The sequence below is a fragment of the Daktulosphaira vitifoliae genome, unplaced genomic scaffold (genome assembly GCF_025091365.1).
Source record: "Daktulosphaira vitifoliae isolate Bord-2020 unplaced genomic scaffold, ASM2509136v1 Scaffold_2, whole genome shotgun sequence".
NCBI classification, from domain to species: domain Eukaryota; kingdom Metazoa; phylum Arthropoda; class Insecta; order Hemiptera; family Phylloxeridae; genus Daktulosphaira; species Daktulosphaira vitifoliae.
Genome location: NW_026099573.1, coordinates 12,246,714 through 12,268,896, shown reverse-complemented (window position 1 = coordinate 12,268,896; position 22,183 = coordinate 12,246,714). Strand labels below are relative to the sequence as shown.

Sequence of the window (22,183 nt, the reverse complement as noted above, 5' to 3'; positions counted from 1 at the left end):
AGATATGTATTCACTATTATTTCAACGAAAAATTAATTTTGAATACGACGCATCATTTGATATTAAAAAAATCATAATTTGCGATAAAATTTATCAAAGAACACTTAATACCAAATATATACATCATCATCTTAGACTATTTCAACTATTTAAGGTTCTACCTTGATTTGACAGGATTTTTTTACTGACTGTCTATCTGACGCAACTTTATTATGTTTAAGGGAACCAGTGATGGAGCGAGGTGTGTGTCGCTGTATATATATATATATATATATAGTCACCTATCCGGGAACCAACAGCTAACAGCGCAGCTGAACATCAGTGCTAAGGTATCGACTGAATGATCCCAATACCTAATAAAATATACATGATATATATATATATATATTAACACGGTACTGTTTCTCTCAGTCGCACATCACGTTATCAACCTAAATGAAAGTGTATCGGGTCTGAATTATAAGTACAAGGTTATAGTGGTAAGGTTTGTCTCAACGACGCCTTGGGTAGTGGGTTCTAATCCCGTACCGAGTCTCTTTTTTCACACGATTTCTGGTACACTTTCTATAATCGGCCGTCAATCCCTGGGGGTCGTGTTAATATTTATACATATACATTATTTTTCTTAAAAAAATATTTTGCTCCATAATTTTAGTATTACAATTAATTCAATTAAAATTTTATAATAATGTGCATAAACGAATGGCCTTGTCCGGTTTACTGTGATAATGGAGCGACCTACAACTGTAGTCGTAAAGTGGTTTTTGCGCCTTCCTTTTTCAATAATATAATTGACCGCTTAATGTTTAAATACACATAAAACCTAAGTAACTAACGACGTGCGTGGTGAATTATTCGATCTGTTTTAAATAAATTATTACTTTATATATATTGCAGTGACACATTATTTATTTCATATTGTTTTGTAAAACATAAGATAATTTTTTATTTATAGACACAAAATTTTCTTCTTATACATATATAGAAAATCTGAAATACTACTTATTTTTTTTACCAATTGGAAAACTTTAAGTTCAAATGACCCCATTAAATTGAAGTTTTATTACTTATGTGTTTATTCAATATAAGAAAATTGTTCACTATAGAGCAACCATAAGTTTGTATTAATATTCTACACATGAAAATTTAATCCAAAAATTATGGTCTAAAATTGAATTAGGAACGTTTCTAGATTTATTTTTATGTAATAGAATTAAATATAAAGATAATTACAAATTTATCTTTGGTTTTTAATAATGAACTAATAAAAAACTAAAAGGATAGTTTTACCAAAAATTATCGATCTAAATACTTCTAATGTTATTTAAAATAAAATCTATAATATTCTATGACTTATATATATTTCATGTTTAGACGATAATTTTCTTCGTCTCCTCCGTTCTCCGAAGGACAAGCCTAGACTTGTCCTAAATTCTATATTTGAGCTGTAATATACAAATTAATTATTACACAAAAAGTATAAAAAATACTTATAAAAAGTTATTAATATATAATAAATTTAAGATTGTGATAAAAACTAATGAAATGGTCAATTAGTAAACAATCGCATAATGAATGTTTTATCAACAATTACAGTTGTTTTTGAATTGGATTCATAACTAAATTAAAACCCGACATAAATTGTGCAGCACTGTTAAATAACCTTTAAATATTACCAAAAACGCTAACGATTACATCTTACTCGTTACAAGCTATCTTATTTGAACAAATATAATAGTAGTTTTATATCATATATTTTTCTATTTTTTGTTTAATAGTAAACTTATTATAATCCAATCAGTTTAACCATGGCTATTTGTTAGTGTAATATATAGCATACCACAGTATTTTTTCATTAAATACATATTCATATTTTGAGAATTTTTCATTTCATTGTACATACCAACTTGAAACAAAATTCTAAGAAAACAAAAATCTAGTTATACGCTGTTCATTTGGATCAACAATACACTGTAACTTCTTAGAATTAGATTGTATAATCTCAGTATTGTGTTCTCAAATGTATAGGCAACAAGCTTTCACAGTTATTATCATTATTTTATCATTTATTAAATAGTTAGCTATCCTAAGTATTATTGCCTTACATTTCGTCAAAAAAATTAACCGTTAACCGGACAGCTTACTATGTCAACGGTGAAGATGAACCATTCTGGCGGTTATTTTATTTACATGGCAAGACATCAAAAAATGCTTAACCAAAACTTCTTAGCTAATATTAAATAGTGCAACTTACGTTCCCAATAAATCTTTGACTTCATATTTGTCATCAATTGATTGCGTTTTTTCAGAATCTTTCTTCTTCTTCACGTCTTTTTTGCCGAACAATGGCATGTTGGTGTTCACAAAAACAAAAATACCAAAAAAAAAATTTAAAAACAAACTTAAACAATTTTATTTGTTAATTTATATTATTCGAATTGATCGCACATCATGTTAATGTAAAAAAAATGAGAAGCAACGGCTTTCTCGATTTTTTCAACAAGTGGCGATTGTAAGACGGCACAAATGAACGTAAACGGACAACATCAACAAACGCATCAATACCGTTTGGTAGTCGCGATACTACTGACAACGAGGACGAACAACGGACCGGCCATGGCGGTCGAAACGCATTGCCCTCCGTGGTGAGTGGGAAGAGTCGGTACGCACAAACATACATAATTTAATGTACATTTCATAACATGATACAAAGTAAGTTTTGTTTAATAATGTTTATGTTAATCTCCATATTGGTGTAGAACTAAAAGCGAGGTTAAACGTTTTTTGTTCTAAAAACAAACGAGAGATTTGATTGTCTATTAATGACACTCTTACCTCCTGAATCAAAAATATTTACACGGTGAAGTTAAATTATGGAGGGGTAGTGAATAATATTCTTATGTATATGCCTCTTCCATGGACAAAATCTAAATTACGCTACTGCTAATAATCCGACTAGTAATTTATGAAATTTTTATATCAAATCTTGTGTTAAACATATCTTTTTTTTATTTTAAAAATATCGCATTAAATGGCGCTTTAGAAAATCGTAATTCAGCTTTCTCAAGTATAACTTTAAATCCTGACACAATTTTTTTAAAAAACTATTAATAACAATATTTTTGCAAAAAATACCTCATTTCATTTTACTACGCCTTATATGAAATATAACGCAAAATGTATTATTTTAAATATATATAGCTTATAACTTGATGTCCCTGTTTTAAGACCTATCTTATTTATTTAGAAGAACATAAATATTATTTCTCATAAAAAAATCGTATTGATTTTTCAAGAAATTAGAGAAATATAAGGTTAAAATTATAAAATCCAGAATTTTAACACAAAAAAAGACAACATAAAGTTCAAAATTTTTTTATTCTGTAATAAAGTTTATTACATAAGCCTTAATTTAAGTTAAAAAAGTTAATTTTTTGTCAAAAAGTTGTCTCATTTTGAATCCCTCCCAGTCAGATTTACAAAAAAATATATAAATATATATATATTAGGTATATAGATACCCCATGTATCTATAAAAAAACATTGTATTAATCCATACATTTTTCAAAAAATTATGGCAAAATTTTAAGTAAAAAGAATTGAAAAAATGTCAAAAATTAGCGATTTTGAAATTTGTATTTTATTTTTGAGATTTCCCTCATTTACGAGGGAAATTTTTTCTATTTCTGAGGGTAATGTTTTCGACTAGATACGATTTATGATCTTTTGACGTATAATTGAAAGAAATCGGTTCGATGAGAGCTAAGAAAAATGGTAACAGACACAATAAAAAAAACACATCATAGTAAAATTAATTCTCAACTTAGCATCGAAGCTAAAATAACTATTAATATGATCATCAAGTTTACTCTGAGAGTCTTTTAATTATGAAGTTTTGAAAAGTATTATCTCCATAGCTATTTTTGTCTAAAATTATTTTATTTATTATTTAAACGATACTAGGTTATAATATAACGAAAAATAAACCAAGACTTATAAACGTAACTTAATTGCATTATTTTTTTATATTTGATCTGAATTCTTGATCAATCTTCAGGAAATTCCTATAAGTCTATGTTTTCATTATTTTGAATATTATATTAAAGTTGCAAAAATAATTATTATGTGTCAAATAATGTGTTTAAGTATTTATTTTACTTTTTTAATTCATTGGAATTTTCATTATGGGCTAAAAATGTATAAAATTATAAAAGCTGATTTTCAGTTCATATTAATTATTTAAAACTAATTTTAAACTAGCCTTAAAAACTTCGTTATTTTCATTTAATTTTCTAATAATAACCATTTTAGCGAATATAATATATTAATTGATTGGAATATTACTAGAAACAATGCAAAACATGCATAATAATTCATGATTTAAAATGTATGAAATATTTAATTAAACTAACAGGTATGCATTCCCAATTTATTAAATTCTTTAGGTTTTTTTTTTATTTTCAATAGTAAATTGTAAATAAAAAGTCATTACTTGATTAATTAAAAAATATGGTATATATGATTACATTTAAAACATTCAAATATTGGCAGCGCTGGTTTTCACTTCAACAACAATAATAAATTTTACTGCCACTAATAACCACTGATAGTTGATAGGCAGTCATTTAACTGCCTTCTAATACGTTAGCTAAGAGCGCGTGCAAGGCTGCGTTACAGCCCTGTGTTTTGCATTGTACAATTTGTTACCATAAATGTACCATTTTAAGGAAGTTCGATGGATTTCCTTTAGTTAATATTTTCGGGTTATTAACGTTTAAATATTTATCACTTTTTCAATACTAATATATCGTTAAGTCCACAGGTAATTATTCTAATTTATGTTATTAATTGTAACTGCTTCTCTCATAAGGACATTAAAATTAAACACTTGATATTATCATTTATTTATTGAACTGAAGCTTTTCCTTTTCAACTTTAAATTTAGGCGATATTCACTAGTTTATGTCAAAGGTGAATTTTAAACTTTATACTTGAAATGACCTAAAATAAACTTTTCTATCATATAATCGTAATATGACATAAAATGTCTCCTCCGCTAATAGGTTATTTTTACTTATCTTAAGTAATAAAGAAATTACTAATAATAATAAGTAACTTACTATTAAGCTCAATATAAAAAGAAATAGGACAGTTAGAATTGTGATATTATATAATTGTGAATTATATAAAAGGTTCAAATTTAATTTATAGATACCCATTTTTAAGTACTTATTTTAAAAATATTTTCTATAAACTTAAAAAAATAAACTATATTTTGGTGACTTGATTGTGAATATGTTTAGTTACAAAATATTAGTAATTTCAAAGGTTATATTATAAATTTTACTTTTAATTAAAATGATAAACTTTTAAGTATTATTATTAATGTCATCTAATTATCTAATTAGAATTTATAAAATAAATACTAAACATTTATAATGAACTGAACTTTAATTAAAATAAGTTTATTAAAAGTATTAATGCTAAATGATAATATAATTCTATTAAATTTTTCAAATTATTACTTTAATTAAAAAATATTCTTAATATAGTAATGCCAATAAGCATAACATATTAAATAAAAAGTAAAATTTTACTCTATCATGATAAAATATTTACTCTTAAAATTAATTCTTTACATGTTTATTTGGATAATGGTACCAGTTTTGACACAAATAGCTATTTATTAGCAATTGCATTTGATACAAGTTTATCACATTCATTTATTTTGTCATTATATATTTTTATCATTATATATTGTAACATTGTAATTGTAGCTCCAATTTCAACACAAAAATGTTATTATAGTCGATGAAAAATCCAAGTAACTAAAGTTAAATACGTCTCCCATTCTATAACTCAGTGGTGAATCTAGATGAGGATACTTGAGAGTTGGAAAAACCAATTATTCAGTTTGATAAATATTTTTTATTTTAAATTTTGTTAAAATTTAAATGGTAAAAAAAATTCTTCTAAGTTTTTTTTTAGATATTTTTTTTTTACTAGATATGAATATAATAAAATATAATATAATAAAAATATAATAATCAAAATTATAATTCATTTTTAACTATTAGTTAATGGACTTACAGGACTATATTATAATAGAGCATTGAGTGTTCTGTTTTAAGAAAAAAAATTAAGGATGACTCTGAAAAAAATAGTTAATTTAAAATTATTTATGAAAATCAGAATTTTATGAATATAAAATCCTAGGTGTTACTTAATATCCTTAATTCACTATCTGTAAAAAAAATTCTAAATATTTTATTAACTTGTAGTTATATGTTATTTATTTTGTTTAAATCAAGTGTAAATACATTGATGTCAAATACAAATTTTGTCTTCAATAACTCAAAATCTATTCTCTAGAGTACTCACAATAAGATATATTAATAACTAAAATTTATTATAATGAATGTTATAGATACTTTCCTAAGAAGGTAAACTATAGCTAATTATGAATTGAACTAATTAATAAAACAGCAAAACTCCATAGTGTACTAAATTCATTACACTTTTAATCAAACATTACAAAAACTAATTTTTATTATAAATTATGGTATTAGGTGTGCAATGGTTTGAGTAAATAAGTAGTGACTATATCCACCCTTTTAATAACTAAAATTAAAACTAACTACAAATATAACATACGGGTAAAACAAAGTTCATAATTTTCTGTTATTGATAAACATTATTTCTTAGTATTATGCATTCAGTTTTATAGATATGACATAATTCGCTATTACATAGTTATAGGTGTCATTTTTATCATTAGAAAACATGCATAAACTAGTTAATACACAGAATACTCAAAGTATGATAATCGCTTTTAAAATGTAAGCTCTTTTTCAGCCTTGTCCACATTCCAGTAATGATATTTATAATGGCTGGTGTATCCAATTTTAATACACTCGCCTTTAAAAATATATATATTTTTTTATTTAGCTTCCAATAATTAGCTATATATTTTATATATAAACAAATATAGTACTAAATTACAAGTAAAGTTAAACTCCTAAAGTGAGAAAAATAGTTAAAGTTTTATCTAATATTTGGAATTAGTAAAATTTAAATGTAGTTTAAAGTTAATTGGTCAAATTTTGAAAATAAACTATTTTTAAAGTATGTTAATTAATCAAGTAAATTTTAAAAAAGCATAAATTAAATACTATAATTTTTATATATATTGCAAACTTATAGCGTATTTCCAAATAATATTAAGTTGGTTTTTATATTTCTTTGGAACCTATATGACTTATAATCTTAAAAATATTGGAAACAATTACTCATTTGTTCTGCTCTAAAATTTCATCAAACTTTATTATTTATTAAAATTTGTTTAAATGGTTATTACAAGTATTTTACCAAAACGTTTTGTTTCAGAAAATAATTAGCCATGGATGATGTAAAAGAATCACCTTGTTATGAAAAATGTAAATCATTATTATTCACATCAACTCCTTATAAAAATTTTAATGATAGTGGATATAATACACCATGTTCAACTTTAACTAATGCTTCATCTAATCTTAGTCATATATCTGAAGCCTCCATTGTATTTGATCACACATCACTTGATTCTTCCCTTCTACAGTTGTCTTCAAATACACCTACTTTACCTCAAAAAACTATTGAAAAAAAATCTAAAGTTGTCATTAAAACATTCAAGTCAAAAAAATGTTCTTCTTCATCAGTATTAACTTATACAGAAAATTCACCTTCTAAAAAATTCAAATATTCTTCAGATTTAAGAATGCGTTTTCGGTTAAATAACTGTTGTAAAAATGATGAAAATGTTTTGATAAAAAAAAGTTCTTGTTCATCAAGCTATACAAATTATAATAGAGTACCCTTAGAGGGTCGAGATAAAATTGATATTATGTATTTTTTAGGAGAACGTCATCATTTTTTACCAGTTATTGAAAAAATATGCTCATATTTATCAGATGTTGATATTATATCAATATCTATGGTTTCTAAAATTTGGAATAATGCCATTAAATATTCACCTTCTGCTCAAAAAAAGAAAAATTTATACTTTAAATTATCGAAAGAAAACAGAGAAAATGAAGGTCATAATCGGGCAATCTCTTATAGAAAAGGCCATTTAGTTAACATTGGAAATGTTATGTGTTCTCCTGTCAAAAGAGACTTAATACTTAAAAGTCCACCAGTTAGTCCTAGTAAATTTAGGTGGCATGTCTTTCAAAAAGTTAGTTAACTCTCAGTAACTCAATTTGTATTACACCTTTTGATCAATTCCCTAATTATGTATTGTACTAATTATTTTTGTCAATATTTTAGGAAGCTAGAAAATTAAAATTTAATCAACGTTTGATACAATGTCCATTATGCAGAAAGCCATCATCATGGGCACCATCTCAATCAACTAAAGCACAATGTCATGGACTGCATTGTGGTTTCACTTTTTGTACAAGTTGTATGTGTGAATATTCAGATATTTCTGGTCATAAATGCAAAAGTGTACCCATATCATCAAATATTCGTCGAACCCTTGTTTCAAGTATATCTAAAAGTAAACATAATCTTAGACGATTGTTGTAATTTTTAGGTGTAAGATGTCATCTATGTATGGTAATAACCATTGTATTTTTTGTTAAAAAAATTAATTTGCAGTATAGTTGTATATTTGATGTAAATTATTTATTAGGTATTACACAAACAATAAATTTATGTGGTTTCCATTTGTTAGTTGATTTATAATGTTGTTACAGTTTGTTTGTTTTTTTTTTTTTTCAAAAAAGTTTTTCAACTAGTTTTTTTTTGCATATATAAGTAAATTATTAAATTGTATTTTTTTTTTCTATACACATACAAATAATCATTAATTTATTACAAAAACAAGTCAAAAGTATGACAAAAAGTTGTTATAAAATTAAATTAATGAAATCAACTACTAATATTAAGTTTTTTTTAATCAATAATATGAAATAAAATATAAAAAGCAAATTTTAAATTAATGTGTAATCTCATGTTAAAAGTATAATTTAAATGTGAATGAATGTAATAATTATTTATTATTAATAATAATAAAGAGGGTTGGCTCTCAGTTTTTTCTGTATAATTTTTTTCAGAATTATTTTAAATTTTAAGTGATTTATAAGATTCATGTATTTATTTTATCTTATTGACAAATAAATTTTGGCTATAAATATTTTTTTTAATGTTTAGCATTGAATCAGTATTAACTAAAATTTAATATTTGCTTAAATTTGAAACTAATAATATTTGTTATTTATTTAAATTTCTATTTCTTAAACACTTTGTGTTAAAAACAACTTTGCATTTGATTTTTTTTTAATTTGTGTTTAATTATAGTATTTATATGTCTAAATAAACCAGTCAAGCCATCAATTTTGTATTAAATGGATAAGTCATTATAATATTTAAATCTAGTCTATTTTTTTTTTTATTTTTGTGTTTTCAAGATAATAAACTACCCAATATTGAAAGCAAAATAATAAAAAAAAAAGTAGCTTATCATCTGTTTATTTTTAAAGTAATGGTTAAATCAATTAATGTAATTATTTTTTGATTAACAAATTAATAATTAATTTTATACAGTAAATTATAAATAAATGTCTAATGAATTATGTTAAATATATTTATAATAATAAAGTATGTATTATTAAAATACATATACAGTTTACTCACGATGGTACGACACTACGGGACCGTGGGGGTGTCGAATTATCAAAGGTTGGCTCTATTTACTGTAATGGAATTTGCAGTGTATAAGTTTGGAAATCTAGTTAACGATGTATTTTTATGTAATATTTGACTAGAAAAGATTCAAAATAATAAAGTCAGGCTTTAGTTTTTACAAAAGAAGAGAAATTTATTTAATATTAAAATTATAACACAATATGAATCGGTTTTACAATTAAGGTAAATAAACAACGTAAGCCTAACTATCTTCTTAATACTGTACAAAAAATAACAAAACTTAAAAAAATCTGTGATGGTCTTCTGTTTTTTTTTACGCATACAATCAGTTATAGCCATTTCTTGAATGTCTTTTAAAATCAACACATTGTTCATGTCAAGCGCACGTTCCTTGCACTAACGTATTAGTGTTAGCAGCCGAAATAGCTTCATCACAAGTGACTGTATATTTCGTCTCCTCGATTATGTTTACTTGTGTATCAGATGTTACTTCCTGCACTTTCTCTTCATCCGTTAAGTCAGTGACCAGGATGTCGTCTAAGACCCATCTTCTTAATTCTTCCGATGATTTTTGTGGAATATTTATATCATCGCCAAGTGTCAGTGTATCCTCCACAACATTGTGACTTGATATGTTTCGTCTCCCGTTGATTCCTGTCGTCTTTTTTTTGGGAGGAGGGGATTCTCTGGCCAAACATTTTTCTAAGATCTTGTTAAATTTGAGGGCTGAACTTGTCATACAAAAGCTGCGTTGAGAATTGTATCCTTGATGTTGAATTGTTTCAACTGTCTAGCAGTAAAAAAGCCTTTAACGACAGTTTCTTAGACTTCAAATGTTGTTTTACCTCTTTTACAAAGTTGTTTTTAAACCAGTCAAGGCAGATTTCTTGGGTCACCCATGCTCGGCTCTGATTCATGTAAATAACTGGAAGATTTTCAATTTTCGTGTTTTTAAAAGCTCGAGGGCTTTTACTTTTGCCGACTGCTAAAAGTTTTAACTTATGGCCCTCAGCGCCATTTGAGCACACCATCAAAGTGATTCTTTTTTTTTTGTAGCTTTCTTTCGGAAACCTTTTTCTCGTCCCCTGTTACAAATGTTTTTGTTGGAAATTGACGCAAGTTTAGGCCGGTTTCATCGGCCTTGTAAACCTGTTCAGGCGTCAGGCCAAGTTCTAAAATTTTAGTGCTTAAACTTATAATAAAGTTGGCGACTTCTGTCTCGGCAGATAATTTTTCTCCGCTCATCTGAATGAAACGAACACCATGCCGCTTTTTCAAGTTTTCAAACCAGTCGTCACTGACACGAAAATCATCTTTTTTTGTTATATCAAGATAAAAAAATTTAGCTTTCTCTTTCAAAATATCCCCAAAAATGGGCGCGTGTCTGAGTCTTTGTTGCTTAAACCAAGAATAAAGAGCCTCTTCAACGTGGGGGTATTCGCTCATTTTAAGAGTTTTTCTTTTGGAGCCGTCTTCAACAGATTTCATAAAATGTTCAATTTTTTCTCTATTTTTTACAATGTCATAAACGGTAGGTCGCCTATATCATACACTTGAGAAATAGCCGTGGGAATCTCGCCGCGGTCATGCCTCTTAATAATTTCCTATTTTTCAAGAAGAGTTAATGTTTTATGCTTGCGTTTATTGCTTCCACTTGTACTTGTCATCGCACTTATTAATAAAAAACGTAGAATTAACTGTAATAATATCACAAATAGAGCAACTGCACATTCACGTTATTGCTACTAAACACAGCGAGGAACTAACGGCGATTCTTGAGATACTAGACCGATGACTAGTCGGATTATCGCGAGTCAACTGTATTAATATTTTGTAGATAGCACTAAAATTTATACCTTAATAACAGTTTTAACACTAACCTTATATAAATTCTGTGATCATTTTCCAAAATATGTTTTATTCATTTTAGTGATTTTTTTGAAAGCAAAAATGATTTAAAAATTTCAATAGTCTTTGCAAATTGATTTTTATGTGTAAAAAAAGTACTTCGATAAAATTAAATTGTAATTTTTAAGCTCTTGACAGAAATTATCCTTTTACAAATAAAAACAAAAAATTAATTTGTATAACTTATCAGATTTAGATATAGACTACAGACTTATATTTGTAATTATTATTGGATTATACAATAATAAGCCACCCCCTTTGGGGTTTTAATAGCTGAAATTTTTAACAGGTATACTGAAGGAGAGGTACTCTGAAAATTCTGTTAAAATTCACTGGTTTTTAAGTTATGTACTTTTTTTTCGCTCGGCAAAATTTCTTGCTGCACTTTACCCATATACATTTTTTTTTCTCAAATTCACCCATATACTACGGTAATCTACAAGTCCATTCTCGTAGTAATTATTTAGACACCGTTTTGTGTATGCGAAACTAATTTAATTTTCCGTTGAAATAGCTTGCTTTTTTCTGATAATTATTTAAAATAACAGTTGAGCTAAAATCAAAATTTCATAAAAAATATATGTCATTATAAACTGCATACTTGGTTTAATTTAAAAAAATTGGATTTTCCCCTATTCTATATATATATATATATATATATTTATTTATATTATATATATATTTGTATTATATATATATATAATTTTCTAAATTTTTTTGAACTTCATTTTACATGTTGCATTAGTATTGTCCATTAAAAATTACTGAAACCATTACATATGATTTTAATACTTAGAGTGTTATTAGTTCATTGGAGTGTGACATGTATATATGAAATTCTGGAACCAACATCAACTATTAAAAATGATTGCAAATAAGACTGTTATACACTTATTTCTTTTAATTTTCATTAAAATCTAGTAAATTTTTATGTTAATGTGATATATTCAATTATATCACCATAAATTATAGTAATATTGAAATAATATAAATAATAATGTAATACAGAATAGATAAAGATACAGAATGAAGATAAATTCATGGGATTACAGTATATTTAAAATATTCAATTTTTAGCTTCGATGCGAAGCTGAGAAGGTATTAATTTTATCATGATGTGTTTTTTTTTTTTTTTTTTTTCTGTTGCCATTTTTTCTTAGCTCTCATTGGACCGATTTCTTTCAACAATACGTCAAAAGATCACAAATCGTATCTAGTTGAAGACATTACTCTTAAAAATCGAAAAAATTTTCCTCGTTCCCCGCAAATGGGGAATATATCTAAAAAAATTACAAATTTAAAAATCGCTAATTTTCGAAATTTTTTCACTTTTTTTTCTTAAAACTTCCATAACTTTTTGAAAAATCAACAAATCAACATAATTTTTTTTTATACTAAAACCTTAGATATTTACCTTTCATTTGATATCATTTTTTTGAAAATCTATCACTTAACCTGCTCATTGGGGGGGATTTAAAATGGCAACTTTTTTACAAAAATTAATTTTTTCAACTTAATTTTTGAAAATGTTCCGGAAATACTGCGTCCTTTAAACATATATCAAATTAAAGCTTATTTTATGTACTACAAAATGAAAAAAAAAAATTTGTCCCGACACTTTTTTTTCTACATTTAAACGGCTGCCGTAGTTAAAAAAACACTATTTTTGTGTTAAAATTTTCGATTTTCGATTTTAAATTTTCAACTTAAAAATGCTATAACTTTTTGAAAAATGTATATATCAGCACAAATTTTTTTTTTCTAAATACATTATAAGTACATCTTTCATTTGACATACTTTTTATTAAAATTGGACAATTTCCCCTTATATAGGGGGCGTTCAAAACTTAAAATTTTGTAAAAAACTTAGATCTTTTTCAACTGAACTTTTGAAAATGTTCCGGAAATACTGCATCCTTTAAACATATATCAAATTAAAGGTTATGTTATATACTATCAAATGAAAAAAAAAAATTTGTCCCGACATCTTATCTTCTATGTGTAAATGGCTGTCGAAAATTCTAAAAAAAATGTAATGTTTGCGATAAAAATTACATTTTATCGGGATGTTTTTTGTACTTAAAACTGCCATAACTTTTTCAAAAATGAACAAATAAAAATAATATTTTTTTGTATTGAAACCTTAGATATTTCCCTTTCATTTGATATAATTTTTTTTGAAAATCTAACACTTATTCTGCTCACTGGGAGGATTTAAAATAGTAACTTTTTTACAAAAAATAACTTTTTCAACTTAATTTTTGAAAATGTTCCGGAAATACTGCGTCCTTTAAACATATATCAAATTAAAGCTTATTTTATGTACTACAAAATGAAAAAAAAAAATTTGTCCCGACACTTTTTTTTCTACATTTAAACGGCTGCCGTAGTTAAAAAAACACTATTTTTGTGTTAAAATTTTCGATTTTCGATTTTAAATTTTCAACTTAAAAATGCTATAACTTTTTGAAAAATGTATATATCAGCACAAATTTTTTTTTTCTAAATACATTATAAGTACATCTTTCATTTGACATACTTTTTATTAAAATTGGACAATTTCCCCTTATATAGGGGGCGTTCAAAACTTAAAATTTTGTAAAAAACTTAGATCTTTTTCAACTGAACTTTTGAAAATGTTCCGGAAATACTGCATCCTTTAAACATATATCAAATTAAAGGTTATGTTATATACTACCAAATGAAAAAAAAAAATTTGTCCCGACATCTTATCTTCTATGTGTAAATGGCTGTCGAAAATTTAAAAAAAAAATGTAATGTATGCGATAAAATTTACCTTTTATCGGGATGTTTTTTGTACTTAAAACTGCCATAACTTTTTCAAAAATGAACAAATAAAAATAATATTTTTTTGTATTGAAACCTTAGATATTTCCCTTTCATTTGATATAATTTTTTTTGAAAATCTAACACTTATTCTGCTCACTAGGGGGATTTAAAATAGTAACTTTTTTACAAAAACGAACTTTTTCAACTTAATTTTTGAAAATGTTCCGGAAATACTGCGTCCTTTAAACATATATCAAATTAAAGCTTATTTTATGTACTACAAAATGAAAAAAAAAATCTGTCCCGATGACTTATCTTCTATACGCAAAAGGCTTCCATATTCAAAAATATGCTATTTTTGTATGAAAATTATGGGTTTTGTATTTTATTTTAATAGAAGTTGATGTTGCTTTTGCAATTATCCATCAATTTTTTAAAATTAAACACTATCTACAGATTTGCATCGAAGCGTTTCTTATGATAGTGATTTTAATCACTGTCAGATTAAATCTATACTGGACCCAACTATGTAATGTCTCCACTATGCCGCGACCCCACTGTGCTACCGTTTTTGTAATAATAAGATTCAAGTTAATAATTAACTATGAAGAATACTAATATAACATGATTAAAATGTATTATCTACCATTAACTGCTCTAACTATAGTAGTTTAAATACATGCGATTGAATATCAGATAATAAGGTTGTAGATAAAAACTATTTATTTTTGTAAACGATTGATAAAAAAAAATTTGTACAAATCATTAGTTTATTCATCTTATATAATAAAAAATAGGGTTTGTCAACGATAAATTTTTGGTTATCGATATCGTACTGAATCTCAGCGATATTGAAAAAAAAACCTAACATTGAATATATTCAAAATTAAGTTTAATATTTAAATATTTTTTTTTTTTCAAGAATACCGTTAAGTTATCATCGTTTAAAAATCAGTATGATATACCAAACAAATCAGATAACAATTAGTACATTAATAATATAAATACAAAAAATATAGATAAAGCTATATCTCATAATAATAATCAAATATTTTCAAATTACTTTAAATTTTTTTTTCCAGCTTTACAATCCATTGAGGATTTTTACCGCCATAACTACCGTCTCCCATTTCTTTCTATCATATGCTATAACTTGCCAATCCACTCCATCTTCTTCGTGGTCATCTCCTTGGTCTCCTCCCCGCTACCTTACAAGTAATTATTTCATTTATTAGGCATCCGTCTGCTCACCACTATTATATTACATTCTATACTGACCCAGTGTATGGGTCGTATGTATGACCCATACATACGACCCATTACATTTTTATACTTTTAATATATTGCACAATATTTTCCTTTTTGTATAAGTTTTCTAGCTGGGCATTTGATCTCAGTTCCCATTGTTATGTTTCAGTATTATATACTGGACTATGTATTCTTCTTAAGATTTTTCTATCGAATCTTCACAATTTCTCTTCGTCGCCTTTAGTTGTGGACAATGTGGCATATGCATAAGTCAGTACTGGTCTAATGTAGCTTATATAAAGTTTTTTTTTTTCACTTTTTTTATATCGTTTTTGATTTAAAGAGAGTCTCCATTGCGAAATAACATAGATTTGCTGCATTCAGCCTCATATTTATATCTTCGTGCATAATATTCTTGTTGTTTAGAATTACTCCAAGGTACTTAAATTATTTAACTTGTTCGAATTCATTATTTTCGAATTTAAGGTTAGAGCTATCTACTGGTCTTCTTGTTACTACTATGTATTTTTTTTTCTCCGCACTTACCACTAAACCCATATTTTTATTTGCTTTCATTAATTTCTTCAAATTCATTTGAAATTCTGCTCGAGTATTTAGTGATTATAATGCCATCTGCGTATGTAAGTAGTAGTCCTCTATCAAGTGACCCGGCTTCTCCGTTTAACACTTCTCGGACAACACTTTCTAATGTCTTATAAAAATTATGGGTGACATAGCAACCTCTTGTCTTAGTCCACTTTTGATTTCAAAAGCCATAGACAGTTCATTCCCAAGTTTTACTCTGCTATACGTTATACTGTTGCATAATTTTACCATTATGATAATTTTTATAGGGATATCAAATATCCTGAAAGCCTTCCATAGCCTTTCCTTGTCATAAGCCTGTTTATAATCCACAAATACCAAAAGCAGGTCCTTTGCATATGCATAGTGCTTTTCCATTAATTATCTCACTACTAATATTTAGTCTGTGCTTCGTCTTCCTTTTCTGAATCCATTTTGATATTTTCCTACAGCTTCTTCAGCGTATCTCTCTAATCTTTTTAATATTATTAATGACAGAACTTTGTATCCTGTATTTAATAGTGTTATTCCCTGTAGTTTTTTACTTTTTCTCTGTTTTCTTTTTTGAATATTGGGCAGATAAGTGTTTCATTCCAACTCTCCGGAAGCCTTTCTTCTTCCCATATTTGTAGAATTACCGAATATAGTTCCCTTTTTACTTCTTGACAATTCTGAGTTAATCCTGTCTTTATCTGATGCCTTAATATTTTTCAGGGTGTGTATTGCCGCTTTTGTTTCATCCCGACTAAGGGCAAGTACTTCCTGGTCTACTGTATAATAAGCTCTAATTTCTTGGTCATTACTGCCATTACCTGGTACTTTGTTTAGTAATTCTCTGAAATACTCATTGAACTCGTTAACTATCATTTCTAGGCCAGTTATCAGGGCACCATTTTCATCAACTAGGAATAATATCTACGAGATAAATCCAGATTTAATTGACTTTCATCTTTTAAAGATTTCTCTTGGATTGTATTTCTATCTTTCAATCTCTTCAATCCTTTAGTTTTCTGACATTCTTATCTCATTTCTTATCATCTTTATTACTTTTATTAACTACATTTTAGCTTCGATGCTTAGCTGAGAAGGTATTGGTTTTACTATCGTGTGTGTTTTTTTTTTGTGTCTGTTACCACTTTTTCTCATATCTCACCGAACCGATTTCTTTTAACGATACATCAAAAGATCACAATTCGTATTTAGTCGAAGACATTACCCTCAAAAATTGAAAAGATTTCCCTCGTTCCCCGTAAATGGGGGAAACCTCCAAAAAAATTACAAATTTCAAAATTTCTAATTTTCAAAATTTTTTTTACTTAAAACTACCATACATTTTTCAAAAATGACCAAATCAATATAATTTTATTATAGATGCATGATGTCTTTACCTATAATTTGGTATATTTTTTATTATAAATCTGACCCTTAACCTACCCACAGGGGGGATTTAATATGACAACTTTTTCAGAAAAAATTTACATTTTCAACTTAACTTTTGAGAGTGTTCCAGAAAGTCTGACACTTTTATATATATATATCTTAAATTAAAGCTAATGTAATGTACTTCATTATGGAAGAAAAATTTCGGACTTTATTTTGTCTTCATAGTGAAAATGGCTACCGAATGTTATTTTTTTAACTTTATAATGCTATAACTTATTGAAAAGTTTATTTTGAACACAATTTTTTTATGAGAAATAATATTTATATCCCTTTTTCATTCGACATACATCATCTTAATCAGGATATAAATTAGGAAATAGCTGATCATATAGCTTTTGGAATAATCCGCCAATTTTTTAAAATTAAACACTATGTAAAGATTTGCATCAAAACGTTTTTTATGATAGTGGTTTTATTCACTGTCAAATATCATTATACTTAATCCAACTATGCCACGTCACCACTGAGCCGCTGGGTTTTTTATTACTAAGTTACTTTTTATTATAAAGAAATAAGTATTTTTTTTGTTACAAATCTATATCATTATTGGTTATATAAAATAAATGAAATTTTACTTTATAAAATATATATTTAATCTTATTATATAATAGAACAAGGAAAACAACGCTTTTATAGTAAAATTCCGAACATACTAATACTTAGCGTGCTTAGATTTTCAAAATTTTTTTTCACCAAAGTATTCGGTTAAAAGATACCGGAAAAATAGGGAAGGTCGGAAAATTTTTGCCAATCACCCGCGAGCATTTTAAAATTTCTACCGTTATCCAGAAAAACGCTCGCTGATTCCAGCATTTTACGACTTCAGGATTGAAATTTTCATCAGACCCATTCGATGATATTTCTAATATATCATACTAAAGGACATTCAATCTGATCATTTTTCACCGTTTTATGAGCTTTTTCTTTTCACACGCTTGAGACACCAGGGTGTATATCCACGCGCATGGTGTCAATAAGAGCATTGACTTATTTCTGCACATATGTTTATTGTGACCGTTAATTTGTAAAGTATGAATTTTTGGACGATTCAATTTTCTATTTAATTCATTATTATTTTGTTATTGTTGTCATATATGAATTGATTGTTAGTTAATTAATTAATTGTTAGTTTTTTTTTTTTATATTATGTTTGTTATTTTTATATATTATGTTTAGTTTATTAAGTATACTTTTATTAAGATACTGTCTATTGATTTCATTTAAATATGTTTATAATACAAATTTTTTGATATATTTAATCATGTTTATTGATATATATATATATGTATATTTTTTTTTCTTCTTCTTCTTTTGGCTTTTTACAGGCCTTTCAGGTCCATTGCCGCAAGAACCACCTGCCCCCACTCTCCTCTATCTTTTGCCGTTTCTTCCGAATTTCTTACTCCCAACATCTTCAAGTCTTCTTTTATTCTACCTGTCAATCTTTGTCTGGGTCTCTTTGTAATTTGGTTTCCAAGCGTTTACTTATCCAATTAGTCCTTCCGATCTCCATACATGACCGGCCCATCCTATTCGCACACTTTTCAAGGCCCCAACAATGCTAGATTCATTATATAGTTCTTCCAAGTTTTTATTGCTTCTTATTTCATATTCTCCTTCATTGTTTCTCTCTGGGCCAAATATCTTCCTCAACACCTTTCTCTCAAATACTTCTACCTTTTTTTATCAGCTTTTTTTGTCCCCAGGTATTGCTTGCGTATAAAGCTACTGGTTTAACCAAAACTTTATATAAGATTACTTTGGATTTTCTTGATAATAGTAGACTTGAACAATGGCATCAGTCCATAGTAACACCTGTTTGCTGCGATGAGCCGTCTTTAACTTCCTCGTGGCTATTCGCGTTATCATTGATATCTGCACCTAAATATTTATAATTTCTTACCCTTTCAAAAATGTGATCATTTACTTTTAAGGAGTCTGTTCTGTGACTTTGTCTAGACACTATCATGTATTTTGTCTTTGTCTCATTAATTCTTAAGCCAATCTTTTTCCCCTCCTCCATTAAGATATCCGCTGTGTTTTTTAGGTCGTCCTCTATTTCGGCTAATAAGATTATATCATCCGCATAAGCAACTACTGTTAGATGCTGATTGTATTTTATTTCTATGCCCTTGGCTTGGGACATTACTGTTCTTATGACTGATTCTGGGGCGATGTTGAACAGTGTAGGTGATAAAGCATCACCTTGTCTGAGACCAATCGTTACAGGGAACTCTCCCGATATATCTTCTCCAAAACTGATTTTAATTTTTGAATTATATGAACACGCTTTTATTAGTCTGGTTAACTTGGCTGGTATACCTAACTGGCCCATGACTTCCCATAATTTGTCTCTGTTTATTGAGTCGTACGCTGGTTTGATGTCAATAAACAGTAGATGTATATCTTTATCGAATTCATGACTCTTCTCAACAGCTTGTTTTACTATGTGTATTTGATCTATTGTTGATTTCCCTTTCATAAAACCAGCTTAGTATTCTCCAATTATTTCTTTGATATAAGGGTTGATTCTGATCAGTAGTATGTTAGACAGTAGTTTATATGTTGTATTGAGTAGTGAGATCCCTCTATAATTTTCAATCTCCATGATGTCTCCTATTTTGTGTATAGGGCATATAATGGATATACGCCATGCTTCGGATATCTCCTCATGTATCCAGATTGTGTTCTTAAGTTTGTGGAGTTGGCTTAGCAAGCCTTGGCCTCCCTTTTTTAGGCATTCTGATACTATTTCATCATCTCCCGGTGCTTTTTTATTTTTTAGCATATCTAGTCCTATCCTCACTTCTTCTTCTGATGGGTTTTCAAACAGCTGTTCTACAGTAATGTATTCAAGTGCAGTAATATTTTCATTTGGTTGATTCAACAATTTTTCGAATATATCTTTAAATTCACATGCAATTTCCTTGCTCTCTGTTAATAACGATCCGTCATTTTTCTTCATTACAGTTGGTAAAGTTTTTCTTTGTACTTATCCTTCTTCCTCCATTTTGTTGATATTCTAAGAGCGATTTTCGCTTTTACCAGGAAATGATCTGACATCGCACTACTTCCTTGCATACTTCTTATATCATTGACGCATGATTTTATCCGGTTGCCCACTAACATGTGATCTATTTGGTTTCTTACTAATCCACATGGGGAGATCCATGTTTGTTTGTGTATATTCTTGTGAGGAAAGTACGTGTTACTTATTATCTTATTTCTAGCTGTTGCGAACGTGATTAATTTGTTTCCCTTGTCATTCGTAATTCCATGTAGACTTTCGGATCCAATTGTTGGTTTATATATGTTCTCCTTTCCAATCTTCGCATTGAAGTCCCCTAATACTATTTTCGGTTTATCATTTGGTAGGGTGTCACACACCAATTCTAAATCCTCATAGAATTTATTTTTTATGTCATCACTTTTATCATCTGTCTTTTATCATTATAGTTGATCAGGAACATGTTGTACCATTTGCATTTGAGTTCTATGTAGCATAGCCAATCGCTTATTGGTTTGAACCTCACTATATTTGGCACAATGCTATCCCTTATTACAAAACTTACCCCACATTTATGTTTGTCTCCGCCACTGTATAATAATGTCTTTCATTGAGCTTTCAAGCTTCCTGAGCTTGTCCATCTCACTTCTTGAATCGCGGTAATATCCATCCCATATCGTTCAAGGCACGATAGGGATGTTGTCAAAGCTCCAGCCCTATACAGAGAACGCACGTTCCAAGTTCCAATGTTTATGTCCGTTAAATCTTTGATCCGAGGCTTAAGTTGTTGTTGTTTCTTAACATCATCTTTTTTTTAAGAGGTAGGGTTGTCAACCCTACGTTCAATCCCCAACCTGGAGAGCCAGTCCACACCAACTAGTTAAAGTCAGTGTGTGGCTATTGAAGCATACTTTTGGTGTGCTGGGCGATGGATGCGCCACTTTCCCTACGCCGGGGTATATATATATATATATATCTTTTGTTTGAAGTTTTACTTTAGAATTAGCTTACTGCTCAATTGTACTTTTTTCGCTTTTTTACTAAATTTCAGGATGATTGTAAGTATATAAATTTGTACATTTATTATCAGAATAGTACAGTATTAATAATCTCATTTATCTCATATATGATATATAAGTTTATGAGTTATCGTAAAAATTGAGATCCATCTATGACAACTATGCTGTTCGAAGTCAATTCTCAGTAACAAATATTTTTATCAAAATTAAATTATCTACATAGTCCCACGTAATGTATACTGCCGAATTTTTTTTGAATTATTCTATTATATATATACAATTATTATAATTAAAATATTAATGAATATTGTGTATACCAGGGGTGTATTTAAGGGAGATATGTGCGATAGCACCCCTTAAACCAACGCTATCAATATTTTTTTAGGCAACTTCAAAGAAATAAGAATCTGCCTACTGACCTTTTTTTTGATCATCACTTTGATTTTTAACAAAAAAAAATTCTATAGCATATTTAACAGAGAAAAAAAATAAA

The 22,183-nt window shown here is 27.6% G+C and overlaps 2 protein-coding genes across 5 annotated transcripts in view; one reads left to right on the top strand and one right to left on the bottom strand.

Moving 5' to 3' along the window:
* The window catches only part of LOC126898934 (calcium/calmodulin-dependent protein kinase type 1), a 96,144-nt gene extending 93,544 nt beyond the window's left edge, over window positions 1-2,600 (bottom strand). For 2 of the 4 annotated variants that reach the window (XM_050673345.1, XM_050673344.1), the window contains exon 1: window positions 2,255-2,600. In XM_050673345.1, the coding sequence (XP_050529302.1) occupies window positions 2,255-2,352 (98 nt within the window). In that variant the 5' untranslated portion in view covers window positions 2,353-2,600. The remainder of the gene's footprint in view (window positions 1-2,254) is intronic. The other 2 variants (XM_050673347.1, XM_050673346.1) reach the window with 1 other exon arrangement.
* Window positions 2,601-4,621: 2,021 nt separating this feature from the next.
* Window positions 4,622-8,708, top strand: LOC126898942 (F-box only protein 5-like). The gene is made up of 3 exons (XM_050673366.1): window positions 4,622-4,822; window positions 7,387-8,215; window positions 8,308-8,708. Exons 2-3 carry the CDS (start codon window positions 7,400-7,402, stop codon window positions 8,566-8,568), a joined length of 1,077 nt encoding a protein of 358 aa, XP_050529323.1. The 5' UTR covers window positions 4,622-4,822; window positions 7,387-7,399; the 3' UTR covers window positions 8,569-8,708.
* Window positions 8,709-22,183: the final 13,475 nt, after the last annotated feature.

Bases quoted from the DNA above. Each gene is read 5' to 3' on its own strand.
- LOC126898942 (XM_050673366.1), top strand. From the start codon at position 7,400: ATGGATGATGTAAAAGAATCACCTTGTTATGAAAAATGTAAATCATTA. The intron at 8,216-8,307 runs GTTAGTTAACTC...TCAATATTTTAG, and splicing joins GGTGGCATGTCTTTCAAAAA to GAAGCTAGAAAATTAAAATT.